A 16,980-nucleotide genomic window follows, 5' to 3' on the forward strand; every position below is an offset into this window, starting at 1 on the left:
TTCTTCAGCTACTTTGCTAAAGTTGTTTCCATCACTAAATTTAAAGTCTTCCATCCTTTTCAAACATCTGATAAGCTCAATATAGGAGGAAGTAACACTTCTAATAAACAGCACTCTGCATGCAACAGCTCATACTCCTGACAGACAAGAAGAGGGTGGTTCTAGCTAATCCTAAGCAATTTTCCCAGAAACCCAAAATAATCTGCAGGACCTCCATGATGGAAATTTACTGTTTCCATGATAAATTCCGTCTATTTAAAAAGTCATCTTTTTAAATAGATGGAACAAATCTGATAGTTATTCAATAAAATTCACATTTTTAGCAGACTGATACAAGAGGTAACAAAACAGAATAGAAAGTACCAGCTAATACTGTCTAGTCAAAATAAGAAACTATATTATTTAAGTAAAGTGAATTTATCCCCCTGTTTCAGTCTGAAAACAAATCCCTTATAAGTCTTTGTTATTGGGTATTGACCATTTCGCTGAAGAACAAAACTCAACAAGCACAAACAACAGTAAAGCCCAAAACAAATGACGCAAAATCTAACTGCAAATAACAGCTTATCCCCTCTCACCGATCCCCTTTCTACCATTTTCTGTGATTTTTAGAGAGACACACGAAGTGGCAGACAGATGGACAGACAGATCATAATACATAATACATACATAAAGAGAGACAGATGGAGGACACACAAAAAGACCCAGAATGCAGAAAAGAAACAAAGAGAAAAAAAAATTGTAATACCCGTCCCTCAAAAAAATTGGGACGGGTCCTCTTAAAAATCAAAAGGTCATCCATCTGCATTTCATCAGTATTGTCTCTAGAAATGTAATAATAGCAATATCCACATTATTCCACAACATTAAACAGAGTGACTGTTCCCTTTATTTATGATTATTATATTAATGCAAACAATTACATTTTGACCGTTTTAATTCTCATCAGACTTAAATGCCCTTTTTAAAATGGCAGACACACATAGGCAAAAGCAAAACACTGCAAGAAACTTGACATACACTTAACATGTTCATAGTAAGATAGTTACTTTAGAGATAACAACAATTTAATCATCACAAAATCAATTTTGTGACTATTTAAGTGTAATGTATCTGTTTTGAAGGGAGAACATCCAAGAAAACAATGTCTCAGAGAAATTCAATATAATCTAAAAGGCTTAAACCATCCTTCACTCTGCCCTGGTTAAATCAAACATCCCACAAACACACACTAAAAGCCGCAAAAACTGATTAATATCATCTTCCCAGGGAGATTAGTTTATCTGTAAACACAGACTGCATCTCCCCACCGCTATATTTACACACACTGAATCAGATTAACAGTGAAACCATAGGTGTCAGTTAACCTGCAAGCATCGGAGTCAGCTTTCCATCCATCCACCACTTGTGAACTGATTTTTATTAGTGCCTATAGTGCTAATGCTATTCAACCATCTACAGTATTGGTACTACTGGTCCGAACAATGTTACTACGGTCTGCGGTTGTTGCCATGACAACGAGCAGCAGCACAGCAGCAAGGCTTACTACGGATTCTCTTACCGATGAATGGAATGGAGTCCAGAGACTCGTCCAGGTTGCTGGAGCAGGAGGTGTTACACCGTTCCCCAAGGCGGCGCATTTGGATCTCTCGACGTGCATCGTTAGGAAGCCAACACGCCACCACATCGGCCGTGGAGTCACCTCCATCGTCATTGACAGCCAGGATGTAGGAGGGTTGCCGGAGGGGGCTGGGGTTCTTTCCAGATAGAGGCTTCTCCCTTAGAACCACGATACTCTCAGAGGGGCTTTGCCCATTTACTTGACTCTGGGAATCTGAGTGAGGTGGCTTGAGGATGCTAGGCCTCTGGGGCATCTCTTTGGGAGCAGAGCATGAAGAAGATCTGAGTCCTACCAATGCTGCATCTCTGCCTACCTCAACAGGTTGCATGGTTTCAGCCTGCACCCTGCTTTGAAGTTGCTGGAGAGCTTGGCCTGCAGGGCTAACTTTGCCTGAAACTCTTTGGTCAGCGAAAGAATATTCAACACTTGAACTCTTTGCAAAATGTAAGGGTCTGTCAGAGAGCATGGGTGAAGAGCGAGTTTGAAGAGAATCGTGTCCTTTAGTATACAGAGAAGGGACTGGGGGCCCCCTCATACCGCCACTGTATCCCACAGAAGGCCTGTAGACCATGGCCTGCCTGGGAATGGCTTGCCTACTGAGCCTCGTACCTTGGTCTGCCCTTCCATATCCCCCTCTCCTGTCACTGGGCCGGGCCAGCTCTGCAGGGTCCACATAGTCTGTGGATCGGGCCCGGGATTTGTGAACTAGGCCATCTTGGGACACGCTTCGAGGGGGCCAGTTCCTTGCATTACTAATCCTCTCTGCACTGCTCATGCGATCCTGTGAGGCACTGCGAGGGGCAACTTGAAGGTGGGGTGGAGGTCCTTGGTATGACCGGTCATGGGAAGTACTCCTTCGCCGTATCACCTTAGGACCCCAGTCTCCCCGCATAACGTGATGAGTAGGGCCAAAGCTGGCCTGACCAGCAGCTCGTAAACTGTCCAGCCTCTCCTGGATAGTCCGACTACCATGAGAATGGATCCCTTTGTTGTCAATGTACTCCCTGTATGTCTGGTAAGTGCGCCAATCAATGCTCTGGTGGTTTCCTGGGTAGTTTGACACCTGAGCTCCATATGGAACCATTCCAGGACCACCGGGATAGACATCTGCCTTTCGAGGTTGAGGATACTGGGCCAGTGACCCAGGCCTCCCCCTAACAAAGGCAGGTTCCATAAATTCCATCCTGTGTGCTGGAACCATGCGCCCCATATGGGCTGTATTATGAGGAACTACCACTGTCCTCACACTGTCATTGCGCATGCACACTGCTGTTTGGCTCTTAGGATACGATGCCAGAGGTGGTGTTGGGGGCACAGTAATCTCCTTACGGTACCCATGGTCTGGAGGTGCTGTTGGCGCTCGGCAGACCTGCCCCACCGAGTCTGTCGGCTGGGCCATGCCCGTAGGCTTACAGTCTACTCTGGGGTAGCATAATGAAGGTGGATCAGGAATGTGACAGGCATTTCCGCTGTAGCTACTGTGGCCACGGAGGTAGGCATCCTGGGAGTAGGCCTAGAAACACAGCAACAGAGAAATGTTTATAACAGATGAGAACAAGTAGCAATTGCAAAGTGTGCATAACACACGTCAGTTCGATACTAGCTACTTACAGAGAAGTCAAGCGTGATATTACAAATGTTACTGCATGTATGTGTGTGGGCAGTGCATGTTGCAGTGTGAGTGAACGCGGAGGCGTTTCAGGCAGTTCAGCTGTGTCAATGCTCTTCATCTGCTCCTTATTTAGAATTCTCATGGTAATAACGTAGGCTAGTACAGTATATAAACCAAAGAAGAAAATTTTTAACTAAAAGAAACAATGTTTCCAACACATTATTTTATTTTATTTTTTTAAATGGTACAGTGTGGTGTACTGGTGCTTCTACAACATTACAGCCTGTGTTCTCCAAGCTTGTGGTTACACAACAGCTGTCCTTTTTAGTATAAGGAAAAATGTCTCGCCCATCCAAGAAACAAACATTTACCACAAACGCTAACACCAAAAGATAATTGGCAAATGGTGCACAAGCCTACTGAACTTATTTAGCCCCAACAGTGACACTTTCTGTAACACCAGTATATTAATAAGCTAACCGACTGGTTTATGGGAACAAAATCGATAACATAAAAACTGTCATAAATGGACATAAATGTGGAAAGATAACCAATGTTTCCATTTACCCACCTCAGACTGACAGATTACAGCCTCAGACTGACAACCGGTTCCTATCGCTCACAGAGAAACTGCTATATTTATCCCCCTGGTTATTATCCAACGTTCGGAAAACCATGCTCCATACACATGCTAATAAAGTCATTTCTAATAAATACAAACCTAAACATAAAACTTCTTCTAGCACATTAAACTATGTGCTGTTTATCTGGTATACTCAGCATACTGTACATACAGCAAAGCATGAGACCTGTAAAGGTATGAGGACTTTGATCCCAACAGCCTTACAACCTTTCATAAAGCTGTGTGTTTCACAGAAATCACTGACTGACTCAGTTCTTCCCTTTACAGTTCAGAGGTCAATGGCCTTTATCAAACTAATGACATCTGACATGGAGAATGAAGAAGGGGCGAGGCCTTGCTGAGATGCCAGCTGGATGCCTACTGAAGTGTTCAATCTAACAGGTACTGCAGGCACAGTGCATCGCCCATTTCTACAGTCTACACATTTCAATCATGAGCACGGAGCTGAGTATTAAACACTCATGCGAGCCAACTGAAAAGCAATCATGTAAAACCTGAAGTCAACATCCAGCAGTAACAATGACACACACGCATGACATATGCAAAATGATACAGCAAGCACAACACGTCAACATCAAGAGGCTACCCAGTGATCTGTTTCCTTACCAGATTAGTAGTCTCCAGAGAAATAGGCTGCCATCACAGCGTGAGAAAACGAGAGCGTTAAGAAATCATGGGAGAGAGGGTGGAAGAGAAAAAGATGCCAGCAGAAGAAAATGCACATGTTGGGAGAAACAAAACAGATTCATCGGGGAGAAAACATGAATCAGCCATAGCTGGGCTTGACATGCTAAAAATATACTAGAGCTGCAGTGGCAGTAGAGAGGGATGAAGAAGGAAAGATGAAGCAGGGGGTTGCCACGTTACGACCTGCCTATGCCAGTCTGTCCTGGGTGAGGTGACAAGAGCAGAAGCTTGCCTCTCATGCTGCTCTCATGTCTTCACGGTTTTATCCATATTCAGCCAGAATATTACGCTAACTGAACAAGGTGCCTCCAGTCTATGTCTCCCTCTCCTTCCCTTTGGTACTGCTCACATGACAGAAGCAGCAGCTGCTGATTATACATTCAGCTGTGATGGTACAGCTCCCCTCCCACTCCATCCTCCTCTCTCCCTCTCCCTTAGCATCAACCTGTTCAAAACACAGGGAAGTCAGCTGATTTTATCTTCTGGTTTCAGCTCATCATTCATCCTGTTCCTTTTATTTCCCACTCTGCTGTATTTTCTCCGCTCTCACGGTGTGCCGTCCTCTTCCCTTTTCTGCTCCTACAATGTTCAATCCATCTCTTTGCTAAGCAACTGCTGCCTGTCTCCAAGCACTGAGTGTACTGCCTCCTAAAGTGTAACGTCTTGCTGCCAGCACCTCCAATAATCCTCTTGTTCTTATGGACAGTTCCTATTCGTGCCTACATCAACATATTTTTGCGCGCGTGTGCGTGTGCGCATGTTTGCCATTTGCAACACTGCAACCATGGATTTAACAACACACGTGTTTGAGGCTGAACTGTGTGAATGATTACAGATGGGAAAAATGGAGGCAGGAGGGAAAGAGAACCTATCAGGGAGAAGGGGTGGAGTGACAGTCAATTGGTTACTAGAAAAGAACTGTGGGAGTAGTCAAGGGAATGTGACCAATAATTTATTTCTCTCTGATATTTACAATGTTAATTCTAGTCGACTCATTAAAATGCTATACATACAGTGTAACGTTTTACATAACTTGCCTGTTGTGGGAGAAATGTGAAGCTTGCAGAGAGATGACCATTTGCTAAACAGGATTTTGATATTGCAAAGGTGGATGCCAAAATAAATGATTCATTGAATTAACCATCAAGTTTATTATGAGAATTTAATCTAGCCATAAATGACCCCTAAGGAGTTTTTCTAGGTAACACAGAGAGCCCAGCTCGTTTATTATCTAACTAATGAACAGGATGTCAGATAACAACAACCCCTAGGGAGAGTATTCTTTAGCTATTTGACAAAGCACTTACAGTAATTTGCTATAGATATGAAACAGATGAGTACACTTTCACTTTTGTCTGACTGTGTAAAATGCACAGTAGCTTCAAAGAGCTGCCTGCAGCATGCATGAAAGATTAATGATGAGATCTCAAGTGTTCATAGGTATGAGGACTTATCTCTGCACGTTAAATTGTTTTGGGGACATGCAATACTCACAAAGAACAAAGACAAAGGCAATATATGAACCCTAAATATTGAGCTGTGCGATTAGCACACAGGGTTCACCCGTTTTTGGGTGAAAAGCTGGAACTACCACCATTTTTGTAATACCTAGATCATTACTAATCAATTTTTCCTCCAATCAAAAACCGTAAAAAGAGACAACCAAAAAAAACAAAAACAAAAAAAAGAAAAAGCTGGATTGATTGCTAATTAATGTTAATCAGTCTCACAAACTAAAATAACAGCAATAACATTACCAAATCATACAGCAACTGATTCCAAAATATAAACTTCAAAATACTGTATTTGTTTACATTTTAACTGGGACTCTCTTGTGTTTAAACCTTCTCATTTTCCTGACTCTTAATCACAAAGTGCTGCCACAACTAAAGCTGGTTTTTAGCTCACATGCAGCTTGGAGGGAGGGCATTAGCTTCCTGTTACCAGTGCCGCTTCATTGACACTGGTAACAGGATAAGCACTGATTAACTACAGCTGATATAATTCAAATGTGATGTCGGCCCTTTTAACCAGCAAAAATGCATTGCATGTGCTACCTATAAATGCAAACTATTCTAACACCGCCAGAATACTTTCTATAGAGATCTTTTAAAAAAAATAAATAAATAAATCTACACCTGATGCATGCATTTTTTTTATTTATTTTTTTAAAGTTATTATTACTACTACTATTATTTTAGGAACTGGATCCAAAATTGAACCAAACTATCAGCAACCTAATTTTAATGGTTTCATATTTCTTTCCATAATATTTGAACTCCGTTCCCATTTAGCTTTCAGCTAAAATCAATCCTTTTTAACATTGCATTTTCTGAGAAGTAACAGTAACAACATGCACAGGTTACTGTCGTGGATTTGAAGCATCCCTGCCACTTCTTGTAAACCACTTACTCAACTTTTAGTTGTATTACAAACAATAAATTCATTATCTAACTTCTACCTAGAAGTAAACAGCTGAGCTGCAGAGAACATTTATCCACAAATGGTGAGAATAAAACTTCTTTTAAAAAACAGTTGATGTCTTTCATTCCTTGGTTTATTTTTAATGTGCATGGTACTTTGTATAAACCCAGATGTATAGATGAAATAAACTCAAAATATATGCGCTATTTAGATTGGCCTGTGTGTCAACAAGTTAAATGTATTTTTTAATAAAGCTTCCTTTACCGCTCCTTTTGGGCCATTTCAGCGGTTCTGTAAGCAGCACTTCTGGAGGACAGAAAGGGTGCACTGGCCTGATTAGGAGGCCTAGATAGAAAACTCTGATGGGATAAGCTAGCTTGCCTACATCTCATAACTGCTGTCCCGACATGAACACCTTAAACTAGAGCAGCTCTGTCACAGAACAGAAGTTATTACAAGGCTAGAGAAAAGAGAGCACTCTTTCAAAAAAAAAAAAACAACAACTTTTTAAAGCTAATTTTCAAAACAGGATTGCAAAGGAAAACTTACCAGTTGCAGTACATCCTCATCTTTTGGCATTACACAAAGTTCAAGGAAGTCACCACTGCAGGGGAGCAAAAGAAGTTTTAAACAAGGCAAGTAAATCAACAAGCATGAAGCACACAAATTCATACTCAGTCTTACCTGTCTTGGATCAAAGATATAACCTCGCAATAAGCTTTCCCAATGATGCTTGCTCCATTCACCTTCACTATTCGATCACCTGATAGAAAACAAAATCAAAAAGAAAAGGCTTGAGTGACATCAGTGACAGAATCCTAGGAAAACTTCAAGCTCTTTGTGTGAGGGAAACATGTGCTCATGACAGAAAGTAAAGACTTGAGCACATGACTATGACTTCTTAGTAAGGAAAAAAGTAACATAGTAACATAATGAAAGTTTTCAATAAGTGTGGTTGAAGGGTTCCGTATTGACTAAAATCCTTAAAATCATTAGGGTACCCGGCAGAAAGCAGCAGGCCTGGCTTATGTTGTGCATAACAGTGAAAGGAATGTCAAGACAACTTAAAACTGCACTCCTTGCATTTTTGCCCCTATGCTTTCAGTAGGACAATATCATAGAGGAAGTTGCAGACTGTGTTGTAATGCTGTGACTTCCAAGAAATTACACCCCCATGAACAACCTCTTTTTGGTAGTTTTTGGTAAATAATGATGACTGGCTGACATTTGACAGACCTGTGCAAAGTCCAGCGCCATGAGCAGGGCCACCTTCCTTGACCTGCTTCACAAAAATAGTGTCCATTGGTTCCAGTCTATTTCGCTGCCTTCCTGCTGATAGTAGAGAACAGAGTACACTTATTTATAAACCATATGCAATACAAACACATGAAAACATATCAAATGTATTACAGGGTAGTTCTGAAAATTTACTCTTAATGAGGTTTCCAACTTCATAACAGAGAAAATCCTGACAAAGAAAAGATTTATAAAACCTTCAGAGAAGAAAATCCTAAATGTTTAGTACAAATGACAACAATTTCTTAGCGAAGTACAAGCAGACCTATGATGTAGATTCATTTTTTAACCTTTGCCCTTTTTTCACAACTAAATCTAAAAATTTGGAAAAACAAAAAAACAAAAACAAAAAAAACCCAAGCTGACCCCAAGACGTAAAATTGCTTTATAAATTGTCACATATGAGAACAGAGAGGTTTGTCACAAGCTTTGGAAGGATGCAAACCAACATTATGCCTGGATAGTAAGCTGTGGTCTGTCCAATTCTTTCTCAGTTTTCAATAGACATGGTCATTAACTGATCGAGAGAGGGAGAAAAAAAATTAAACAGGGAAGTGGAGCTTTGTGATTTTAGGGACAGTGATAAAAGAGAAAGAAACCCGTTTGGTCATGCAGCTCCTGTCTCCTAGCAGCTGCAGAGCCATAGAAAAGAGGAAAAAAAAAAAGGGGGGGGGATACTAAAACTAAGACGAGGTGGAGTGACAGTGTGTTCAGCTGCCTCAACTCCCACTCTTTCCTTATAAACTGAGCAAAAGCTCTGGGCACAGCCAGAGTGGCCCAATCGTTAACATTCTGCTAGTGAGTCATCCCAAACTAGAGCAGACAGAAAAGCCAGCATGAGAGCGGGCGTGATAGTATTAAAATACTCCACATTTGTTGTTGTTTAGAAATTCAGACATGATCTTGTAAGACACCTAATGATCATGCCACTGACAGGCCGATAAAGCTAATTATTTTTACACCAGACCAAACTCAAAATTTATTTATTTTTTTTCTCCCCCTCCTTTCCACACACCCGTAATTACTCATGCAGAATCACATCCTGGGGACATTATGTAATATAGTACAAGACTCCCATACTGCTACACCAAAAAGAGATGCTCCATCTGGTGGTATTCTGAGAAGTTGCAAGTCCTAATTTCTTCAATGAAGCCATCTAAAAATGCCACTAAGAACATCTAGATGCATGTTGGGAGTTGCACTGAATAAGAGACAGACTAAAACAAATGGCAGTATTAATGTCACCAAGGTATAATAGCTCACACATAAGCTTAGCACCTCACTAATCCCGTTGGCGCCAAACCATTTCCTGTGCATAACCAGTATTTTGAGAAATACGTGTTTGTTTGCTTTATCCAAACGTGGATGTGCAGATAAAGATTAAATTCATTTCTCAATGTTCGGCACAGATACACAAAAACAAATGCACATGCCACAAAAGTTTGAGTGTTCCTTTAAAAACCTTTCCAAGAAAATGGAAAAAAAAAGGAACAGGTTTGGATTGCTCCAGGAAAACTCAAGAGAAGTTTGTGCCCACAGCTGACTCATATTTATCTATGCAGGTTTCACCGTTATGTTAATGAAGACTATTAAAATATAGTGCAAAATAATTTCTAGGCAAAAACTGAATAACCCACCATAAATTAGCTTCATGGTTAAAAACAAAAATATTAATGCCTGTCCCCCATAAGCAGTTTTAAAAAAGACAGAGCTGTGAATGAGGTAAAAGGCAGCAATTATCAGATCACTGGTGAACCCAAACGTGACCCGAGCCATGACAGAGCATCTTTGTCTTGGGAAGAAGCGGACTCTTGTACAATTTGTGAATGGATGGTGATGTGGCACACCATAACCACAGCACATCCATAACTCGGATTCTTTTTTTTGGGGGGGGAGGGGGGGGGGCTTGTTGGTTTTAAGTAAATTCACATTTCCGTCTTCAGAATAACAACCAGCCTTCATCTGAATGATCAGTTATGTCAACAGCAAATTAGGGTGGATGCAGTGTTTTTAAGACTCACTGAGGTCTAATTACCAAATAACCCGAAACCCGATTTTGAGGCACAAAACTATGTTTATTAAACTGTTTAGAGACGTTGGGGATCGTCCTAAAGGTCATTTTCTTTTTCGGATAGTTCACATATACCAATTCTCTTGTTTGTTTTTTAACATCCTTGTATGAGTTTCTATTAACTTTAACATTTAACCTGGATGTGGTAAAGGCTAGCAGCAATAAGACAGCCACCCTTAAACATAAGTCTGTTGCTGTAATTTGCTGTTTTCATCCATATCCATTAAGGTCAAGTTCCTTAAATGACTTAAAAACTTTTGAGAAAACTCTTTATGATTCGTTTTATATTATTAGTGTTTCCATCACCTTTTCATGTGAAGGTCATCTATGCAATGAAGCTCTTTCTGTAAGTAATTCTACTTCATCCAATTCTTCCCACATTAATTTGCCTCCTACTGTTGTCCCGACACATTTTTTTGCAAAAATACACAAAACTGATGGGACCATTTGCACAATAATAAAACTGAGTTGCACTGTAAATAAACCTATAGAATACTGCTTTGGTGTATTTTTATTCTGAATAAAGAAATACACGTCAAAAACTGATTCATAACAACAACAAAAAAACATCAGAGGTACGACAGTGCAGCTTTATCCTCCACGTTTTGGGGAGGCAGCATGTTTGTTTGCTTGCTGACTCAGACTGGACTGAAAAGCCCTCAGGTTGGCTTTTTTCTTGCTGCCTGTGAGCCCCTGTGAGGAGCATTATAAAACTACCGGGATTCTTTAATATTCTCCGGCTTACCTGATCCAAAGCAGCAAAGCGCTGGGCAGAGTGCTGGGCCTCTAAAGTGTTTCAATTTTGGGGGGTGAAACAGAAATAATATACTTTAATGGCACCTTGCTTTCCTGTAATGTTACTTGAGGTTTTATATCTGAACAATAAGCAAGCTCAATATCTGCTGTATAAAGTATCAGAAAGTGTTCATAATAGTTTTATTAGAATAAACACCTAAGAAATTATCTTGGAAAGACATCTCTGATTTAAACAGTAAAGTGTTACAGCTTGAAATTTCTATTTGGCCTAACTTGTTGAACTGTGAAGGGAAAAAAAATACCCAGAGGTGAATTTCCTTTTTAAAAAGACCAACACTCTTAAAGATGGCCACTAAAGACATTCTTCAGAAATATTAGATTTTGTTCATATTAGCCACTAGACACTAACACTTAACAACTTTAGATCGTGATCTTCCGAGGACTTTATGGGGCTTTCCATTTTGTAAGAAAACAAAACGATTACTTGTACATTTAATAAATAACTTCAACATGTGCGAGCAAATTTACATGGCTACTTTCCAGCACATGTTTTGCTCTGCCGTGATTATAAATGTCTCATAGATTTACTGACACCCACAAAAATAAGTTGAGCAGATGGACCAACGTTCTTATTCAAAATAATTGGAGCAAAATTTAAATGAAATCCATTCTAGCCCAACAGGTACAAGTACATGCTCGGTGTCCATTGAAGAATGACAACACAACATTGTTTGAAAGATCTGAAAATACTTCCTTGCAGTTTCAGTAATTGAATCTAGACATTTTCAGTCTCACTTGGCAAAAACTCAAGGACAGTGCATTTCCTCAAAACTGGCCTAAATCCAAAAAAATACTTACAAACAAATAAACATTACAGGCACTTTTCTAATTTCTCTTCTTCTCTACTTTCTGTTTCACTATATCACACTTTAAACAAAGCATGTGACGTATTGGTAACTTCAGGCTACTCCGGTTATTCTGGTCACATACCGAAAAGGTAAAAAACAGTAATGGATTGACATACGTCTGCCATAGACAGGGTGTGAATATTTATAACGAAGAAACCAAACCATAACACTCACTGTCAAACACAGCTTGTTGAAAACTGAGACCATCTCTTTCTAAGGGCATGAAAAAGGCTGAAAAGCAGCCAGAACAAAATGTGTAGTGAGGAGAGTCAGAGCAGGACAGAAAGAGGTGGTGCTAAACAAACCTTTCACAGAAACTACATTATACCCAATGCACTTTATGTACACATAAAAAAGGAAAATCTTGGTGTATTTTACTGCATATAGTAACTATCTTTACATAATATAGTATTTTGGGGTTGTTGTTTTTTTTAATTACCAGTCTGTTCTTCTTATTTATTTTTTTCTACTTTTGTATTGTTTTCTAATACATCTCTAATTCACCTCTTCCTTTTGGCCCTTGTGCTGCAGTAACAAGCTAATTTCCACAGTGTGGGATTAAATAAAGTCTATGTCTACTCACTACGTTAGAAGAAAAAAAATAAAAAAAATAAAAAGAGCTGAAGGGTGGATGCAATTCAGATGAACTGCTCTGATTCAGCAGTACTGAAAGGTAGGAATAAGAAGAAACAGCTGAATTTTTCTGCTTACCTCTGCGGCCATGATCTTCCTCCTGTAAAAGCACAGAAATCCTCAAGTGACTTTGCTGCTCATGGTCAGAGTCTTTTCAGTACTAGGCTTTTTGCTGACTTAATGCTATCTTATGTGATAAGAGGCAAACAATACTCAGGTCAATAAAACTCATGAAAGTTTCTGAGATGTGAAATCTACCGGAAAGTAGTGCAGCGTTGACTCCGGCGGGTACACAATGAAGTGTCGAAGGGTGAAGCCGAAGCCTTGGGATGTGCGATGCAAACGCACAGTTTTCGGCCTCGGCCATGAGAATGGCTCGTCATCTGTTGGGTACGGCGCTGCGGCCGAATCAGCCAAGCTCCTCCACTCTGGAGTGTCACTCTGAACAAAGAAAGTTTTAAGAAGCAATTAAAAAAAAAAAAAAAAAAAAAAAAAAAGGAGCATCTTTTTCTAAAGAAGATTTAAAATAGTTCTGATAAAAGAATTTTTTAGCTACATAATCTAGGAATGGGCACAAATAAAAAGATAAAGTTAAAAACAAAAAAAAAACAAAAACAGAACTACATCATATGTTAAAGCCACCACAAATTCCCACATCAACAAACATCCTTTTCAGAGGAATTACTGTGCATTAGCATAGGGTCATTCATTTCAGCTTAACATAGTGAAGAGGAGAATGGGCTTATGAAAACATTAGTGGTTGCCCAGTGTTTACCATCAAGTCATTTCAGAGTATCCCATTTACACAGCTGGAGTAGAGCATGTCAGGCTTTAGACATCACTCCTGTGTTTACTGACTATTTATAGCTTCACACCTTTGTGGTATCGTGTTTGTAGCAACGCCTCCTTTACACAGAACTCCTCCTTTCAAATATGCACTACTATTTCAGTTCGCAAACACTTTTTGGGCCATCTCTCATTAGTTTTTGAAGGATGGCCCAAAAAATAAATACAATTAAAATCTACAGCGTCGTTAAATGACGCAAGCCTGTTACTTTCACATCACTGCACGTTTTACTGTTTGTGTTGGCAATAAAGGCAGCATCTGCTGCGTAAAACACAATGTAAATACGGATAAATTATTTATTAGTTTGTTCAGCAAGTCCACAAATGTCTTTGTGGCTTTCACTTTCAATGGTATATTATCAAGTATCTTGCCTAATAAGTCATCCCCCAGTGAATGCAAGCCTTAAATGGTTTTGTAATCACTTATTTTCCTCATATTTGTCAAACTGTGAGGACAGGATGCACAAACACAAGAAGCATGTCCTTTTATTCTCACCGTTTTCAGAATGTATATGCAAAATACATTCGACTTTTTCATTGAAATTGTCTTAAAGAATAAATACAAACATTAAAAAGTACATCAGATATAAATATAGCATAGCAAATATAAATAAAACACTTCGACAATAATGATTTTAAAAACACAAAAAGAGCTTAACGCTTTGATTAAAATCCATAGGCTCACACTTTTTGAAAATTTCCAAGTGAAAATAACAACTTCGTCATATAATTAACAGCTGGTTTCTGTCACTTAACATAACAGCTTATAAATCTGTCCTACATAACCTCTTTTTTTTTTTTTTTTTTAAACTGACCTCAAGCCAGTGTTTATACCAATCCTGTCATTCTCCACTATAACTTTCAGAACACCTCTATCCAATCAGCCTTGAAAAGTCTGAATAAACATAAATAAATAAATCTAATTTCCTCATCCTGTCTCAAACAAACCCTCCCCCTCCCCACTGAAGCACAGACTTTCCCCAACAATGTGAAGAATTTGATGAGCTTGCATTCAGGCCATCTCTGCTTGGGCAGAAATGTTAAACAAAATGTCAGAAAACTGGGAGGAATTACATCCATTTTCAAACAACCTATGAAAAGAATTTGAAAGAATTTGTTTGTACACATTAAAACAAACAAACAAAACTTGTTTTTGTTTGTTTTAAGCAAAACCAAACAGCTGTTGCACACAGTGATGAACGGACAAAACAAACATTTCAAAAAACAGTTTGTCAGCACAGACCTAAAACTTTCCACCTTTCCACCCAACTACTCTTGAGTACTTCGCAGACTGATCAGACTGTCTCACACTCATTGACTCTTCTCAAATGTTATGCATGCCTGAAGGTGTATACCAAGTTAAGGCATGTTACACTGTGTTCTCTACAGCCTTCTTAACAGTCTTATTTGGCCACTTTGACCAATATATTGCTGAAAGGGACAAACTATTTGAAATACATTTTACTTCAAGCAACATCACAAGCAGGGCACATAAAGGTTTCAAATGTACACAGGATAAGAAACCAGAGCACTAATAGCTGGCTGGGAAACAGAGCTACAGGTGCAGCTGACACCCATGTGTTTTGATTAAACCAGCAGAACAGGTTTTCCTTTGAATGAGCTTTGGCTGTACTGTGATACCAGCACTTCCACATTAAAGTCTATGTCTGTATGAGCTCTGGTTGTATTAAATGTGTGCCCAGACGACTGTTTCTGGTGATAGGACTGGATGTTTGAAATGCCTGCACTGCTGCCCTTGTGTCTCCAGGGCAAGTCAGCCTCAGTTTACTGGATCAGATTTAGCAACTTGTCCAGAGAATAATTTCCCAACCTTTAATCTTTAGACATGGTCTGGCCATGCAGTGTTATCATTGCCACTCGCATAGTTATTAATGATGTGACATTCCAGTAAATTCTAGATGGGCATTTCCCTCACTTAATTTAAAAAACCAAAACAACAAACAACAAAAATGGGTATTGTTGTGGAGGAGTTGTATCAACCTCACAGTTGATACCACTTTTAAACAACTGTGAGAAGAGGTCAAAGGGGAAGCAACATAAAAGAAAATCATGACTTGTGAAAAAGGGGCTACAAAGAAAAGCACATGAAAGGAACGTCCACATCAAAATATGACACACCTCTCTTTCCTGCCCACAAATGAATGCCTCTCACCTATTTATGAATCACTAGAATGCCAGACTGTTTGCACTGGGTGAGGCAGTTTGGAGAAGGTTCGAGAAGGCATTTGCTAATCTGGTGGACGTCTGTTGGAAATTAAAAGTGACCAGACCCGCATCTCAAATTTTGGTGCTGTAAATAATCACCAGAGCAGCAAATATCAAATATTTAGAGGTTTTAGAAAATTACCAAGTAATTTTAAAGAGTTCCTTTTTTATTCTGAATGAAGGGTCTAAAAGTCAAAGACAGCCTGAGAAGCTGGAAAGACAAAGACAAATGCAGTATTTGAGTTTTTAATAGTAGTGTTTCAATATGTTTGAGCTAATAACTGCTTGATCCAGCAACACCGTCTGCACACTCAGACCAAGCTAAATGTGAAGACTTGTTGCTCCTTTGTAAAAACTCATTTCTTTCCTCAGTTTCCTCAGATGCTTTTGTTTTTCTACTAAGGGAAATATTACCATTACTGCTCTATAAAGTAAAACCTAACCCAGTTCCATATATTGATCCCAAATGTTGACTAAATCTCTAGTAAGAACCACTAAAATTATCAATTAAAAAAAGAGGGGTAAGAAAGACTGACAGATAAGATTACAGTAGATACAATGCATCTACAAGAAGACAGACCCACCATCACTCTTCTGCTTTCTCCATGTTCCTTGCATCTGTACACTGTTGAGTCCTACCATTTAAATGCTTCCCTGGGTAAAGAATGGCCACATAATTCAATAATGTGACAGTGGAAACAGTAACACTACTGCAGTGCACGAGCATTTAAAACACCAGCACCCTGTGACGTTGACTCTGAATGGGTCGGTTGTAGGGAGTTCAGTTAGTGCATCACATTGATACCTTGTTTATGTTAACGTTTGTACTGTAACGTTTGTGTTAGCTTACCTGTCGGAAATTTCTCAGGATCACGCTTGCAAAAAGGAACACCTTTTTAGTTCTGCTAGCTAATGAGTGAAATGCGATAGTAAACCAATACACTGTCAGTTAAACAGCATAATTGGCATTGAACACTAAACCATATAGGGAAACTATGACATGCAACCAAATTTGTGATTAGTAACGTTTTTTTGTTTGTTTTTTAATTCTATTTTGTCCTGTTTTACTTGTATTAATCAAAGGCGTGTAGCTGATTTTGTCCTGTAAAGACAAACTCAGCCAAATGACTTCAGCCACTCTGTCAAATGGCTGAAGTCATAACAGAGCGCATCTTTAGCATGGTTATTACCAGCTGGGAACATCCTCTCACTCCACAGCATGCACACTGCAATTGTGAATTCATGAACTGAACTGAA

The 16,980-nt window shown here is 39.4% G+C and overlaps 1 protein-coding gene across 4 annotated transcripts in view; it reads right to left on the reverse strand.

Moving 5' to 3' along the window:
• The window catches only part of arhgap21b (Rho GTPase activating protein 21b), a 37,552-nt gene that overhangs the window by 12,649 nt on the left and 7,923 nt on the right, over nucleotides 1-16,980 (reverse strand). Inside the window, exons 3-9 of one of the 4 annotated variants that reach the window (XM_026148867.2) lie at nucleotides 12,910-13,092; nucleotides 12,730-12,751; nucleotides 8,224-8,316; nucleotides 7,672-7,750; nucleotides 7,537-7,591; nucleotides 4,483-4,509; nucleotides 1,562-3,134 (exon numbers count right to left, since the gene is read on the reverse strand). In XM_026148867.2, coding sequence (XP_026004652.2) covers nucleotides 1,562-3,134; nucleotides 4,483-4,509; nucleotides 7,537-7,591; nucleotides 7,672-7,750; nucleotides 8,224-8,316; nucleotides 12,730-12,751; nucleotides 12,910-13,092 — 2,032 coding nt within the window. Of the gene's footprint in view, nucleotides 1-1,561; nucleotides 3,135-4,482; nucleotides 4,510-7,536; nucleotides 7,592-7,671; nucleotides 7,751-8,223; nucleotides 8,320-12,729; nucleotides 12,752-12,909; nucleotides 13,093-16,980 lie in introns of all 4 variants that reach the window. The other 3 variants (XM_026148865.2, XM_026148869.2, XM_026148868.2) reach the window with 3 other exon arrangements.

The sequence above is a fragment of the Astatotilapia calliptera genome, chromosome 18, assembly GCF_964374335.1.
Source record: "Astatotilapia calliptera chromosome 18, fAstCal68.1, whole genome shotgun sequence".
Classification (NCBI taxonomy): Eukaryota; Metazoa; Chordata; class Actinopteri; order Cichliformes; family Cichlidae; genus Astatotilapia; species Astatotilapia calliptera.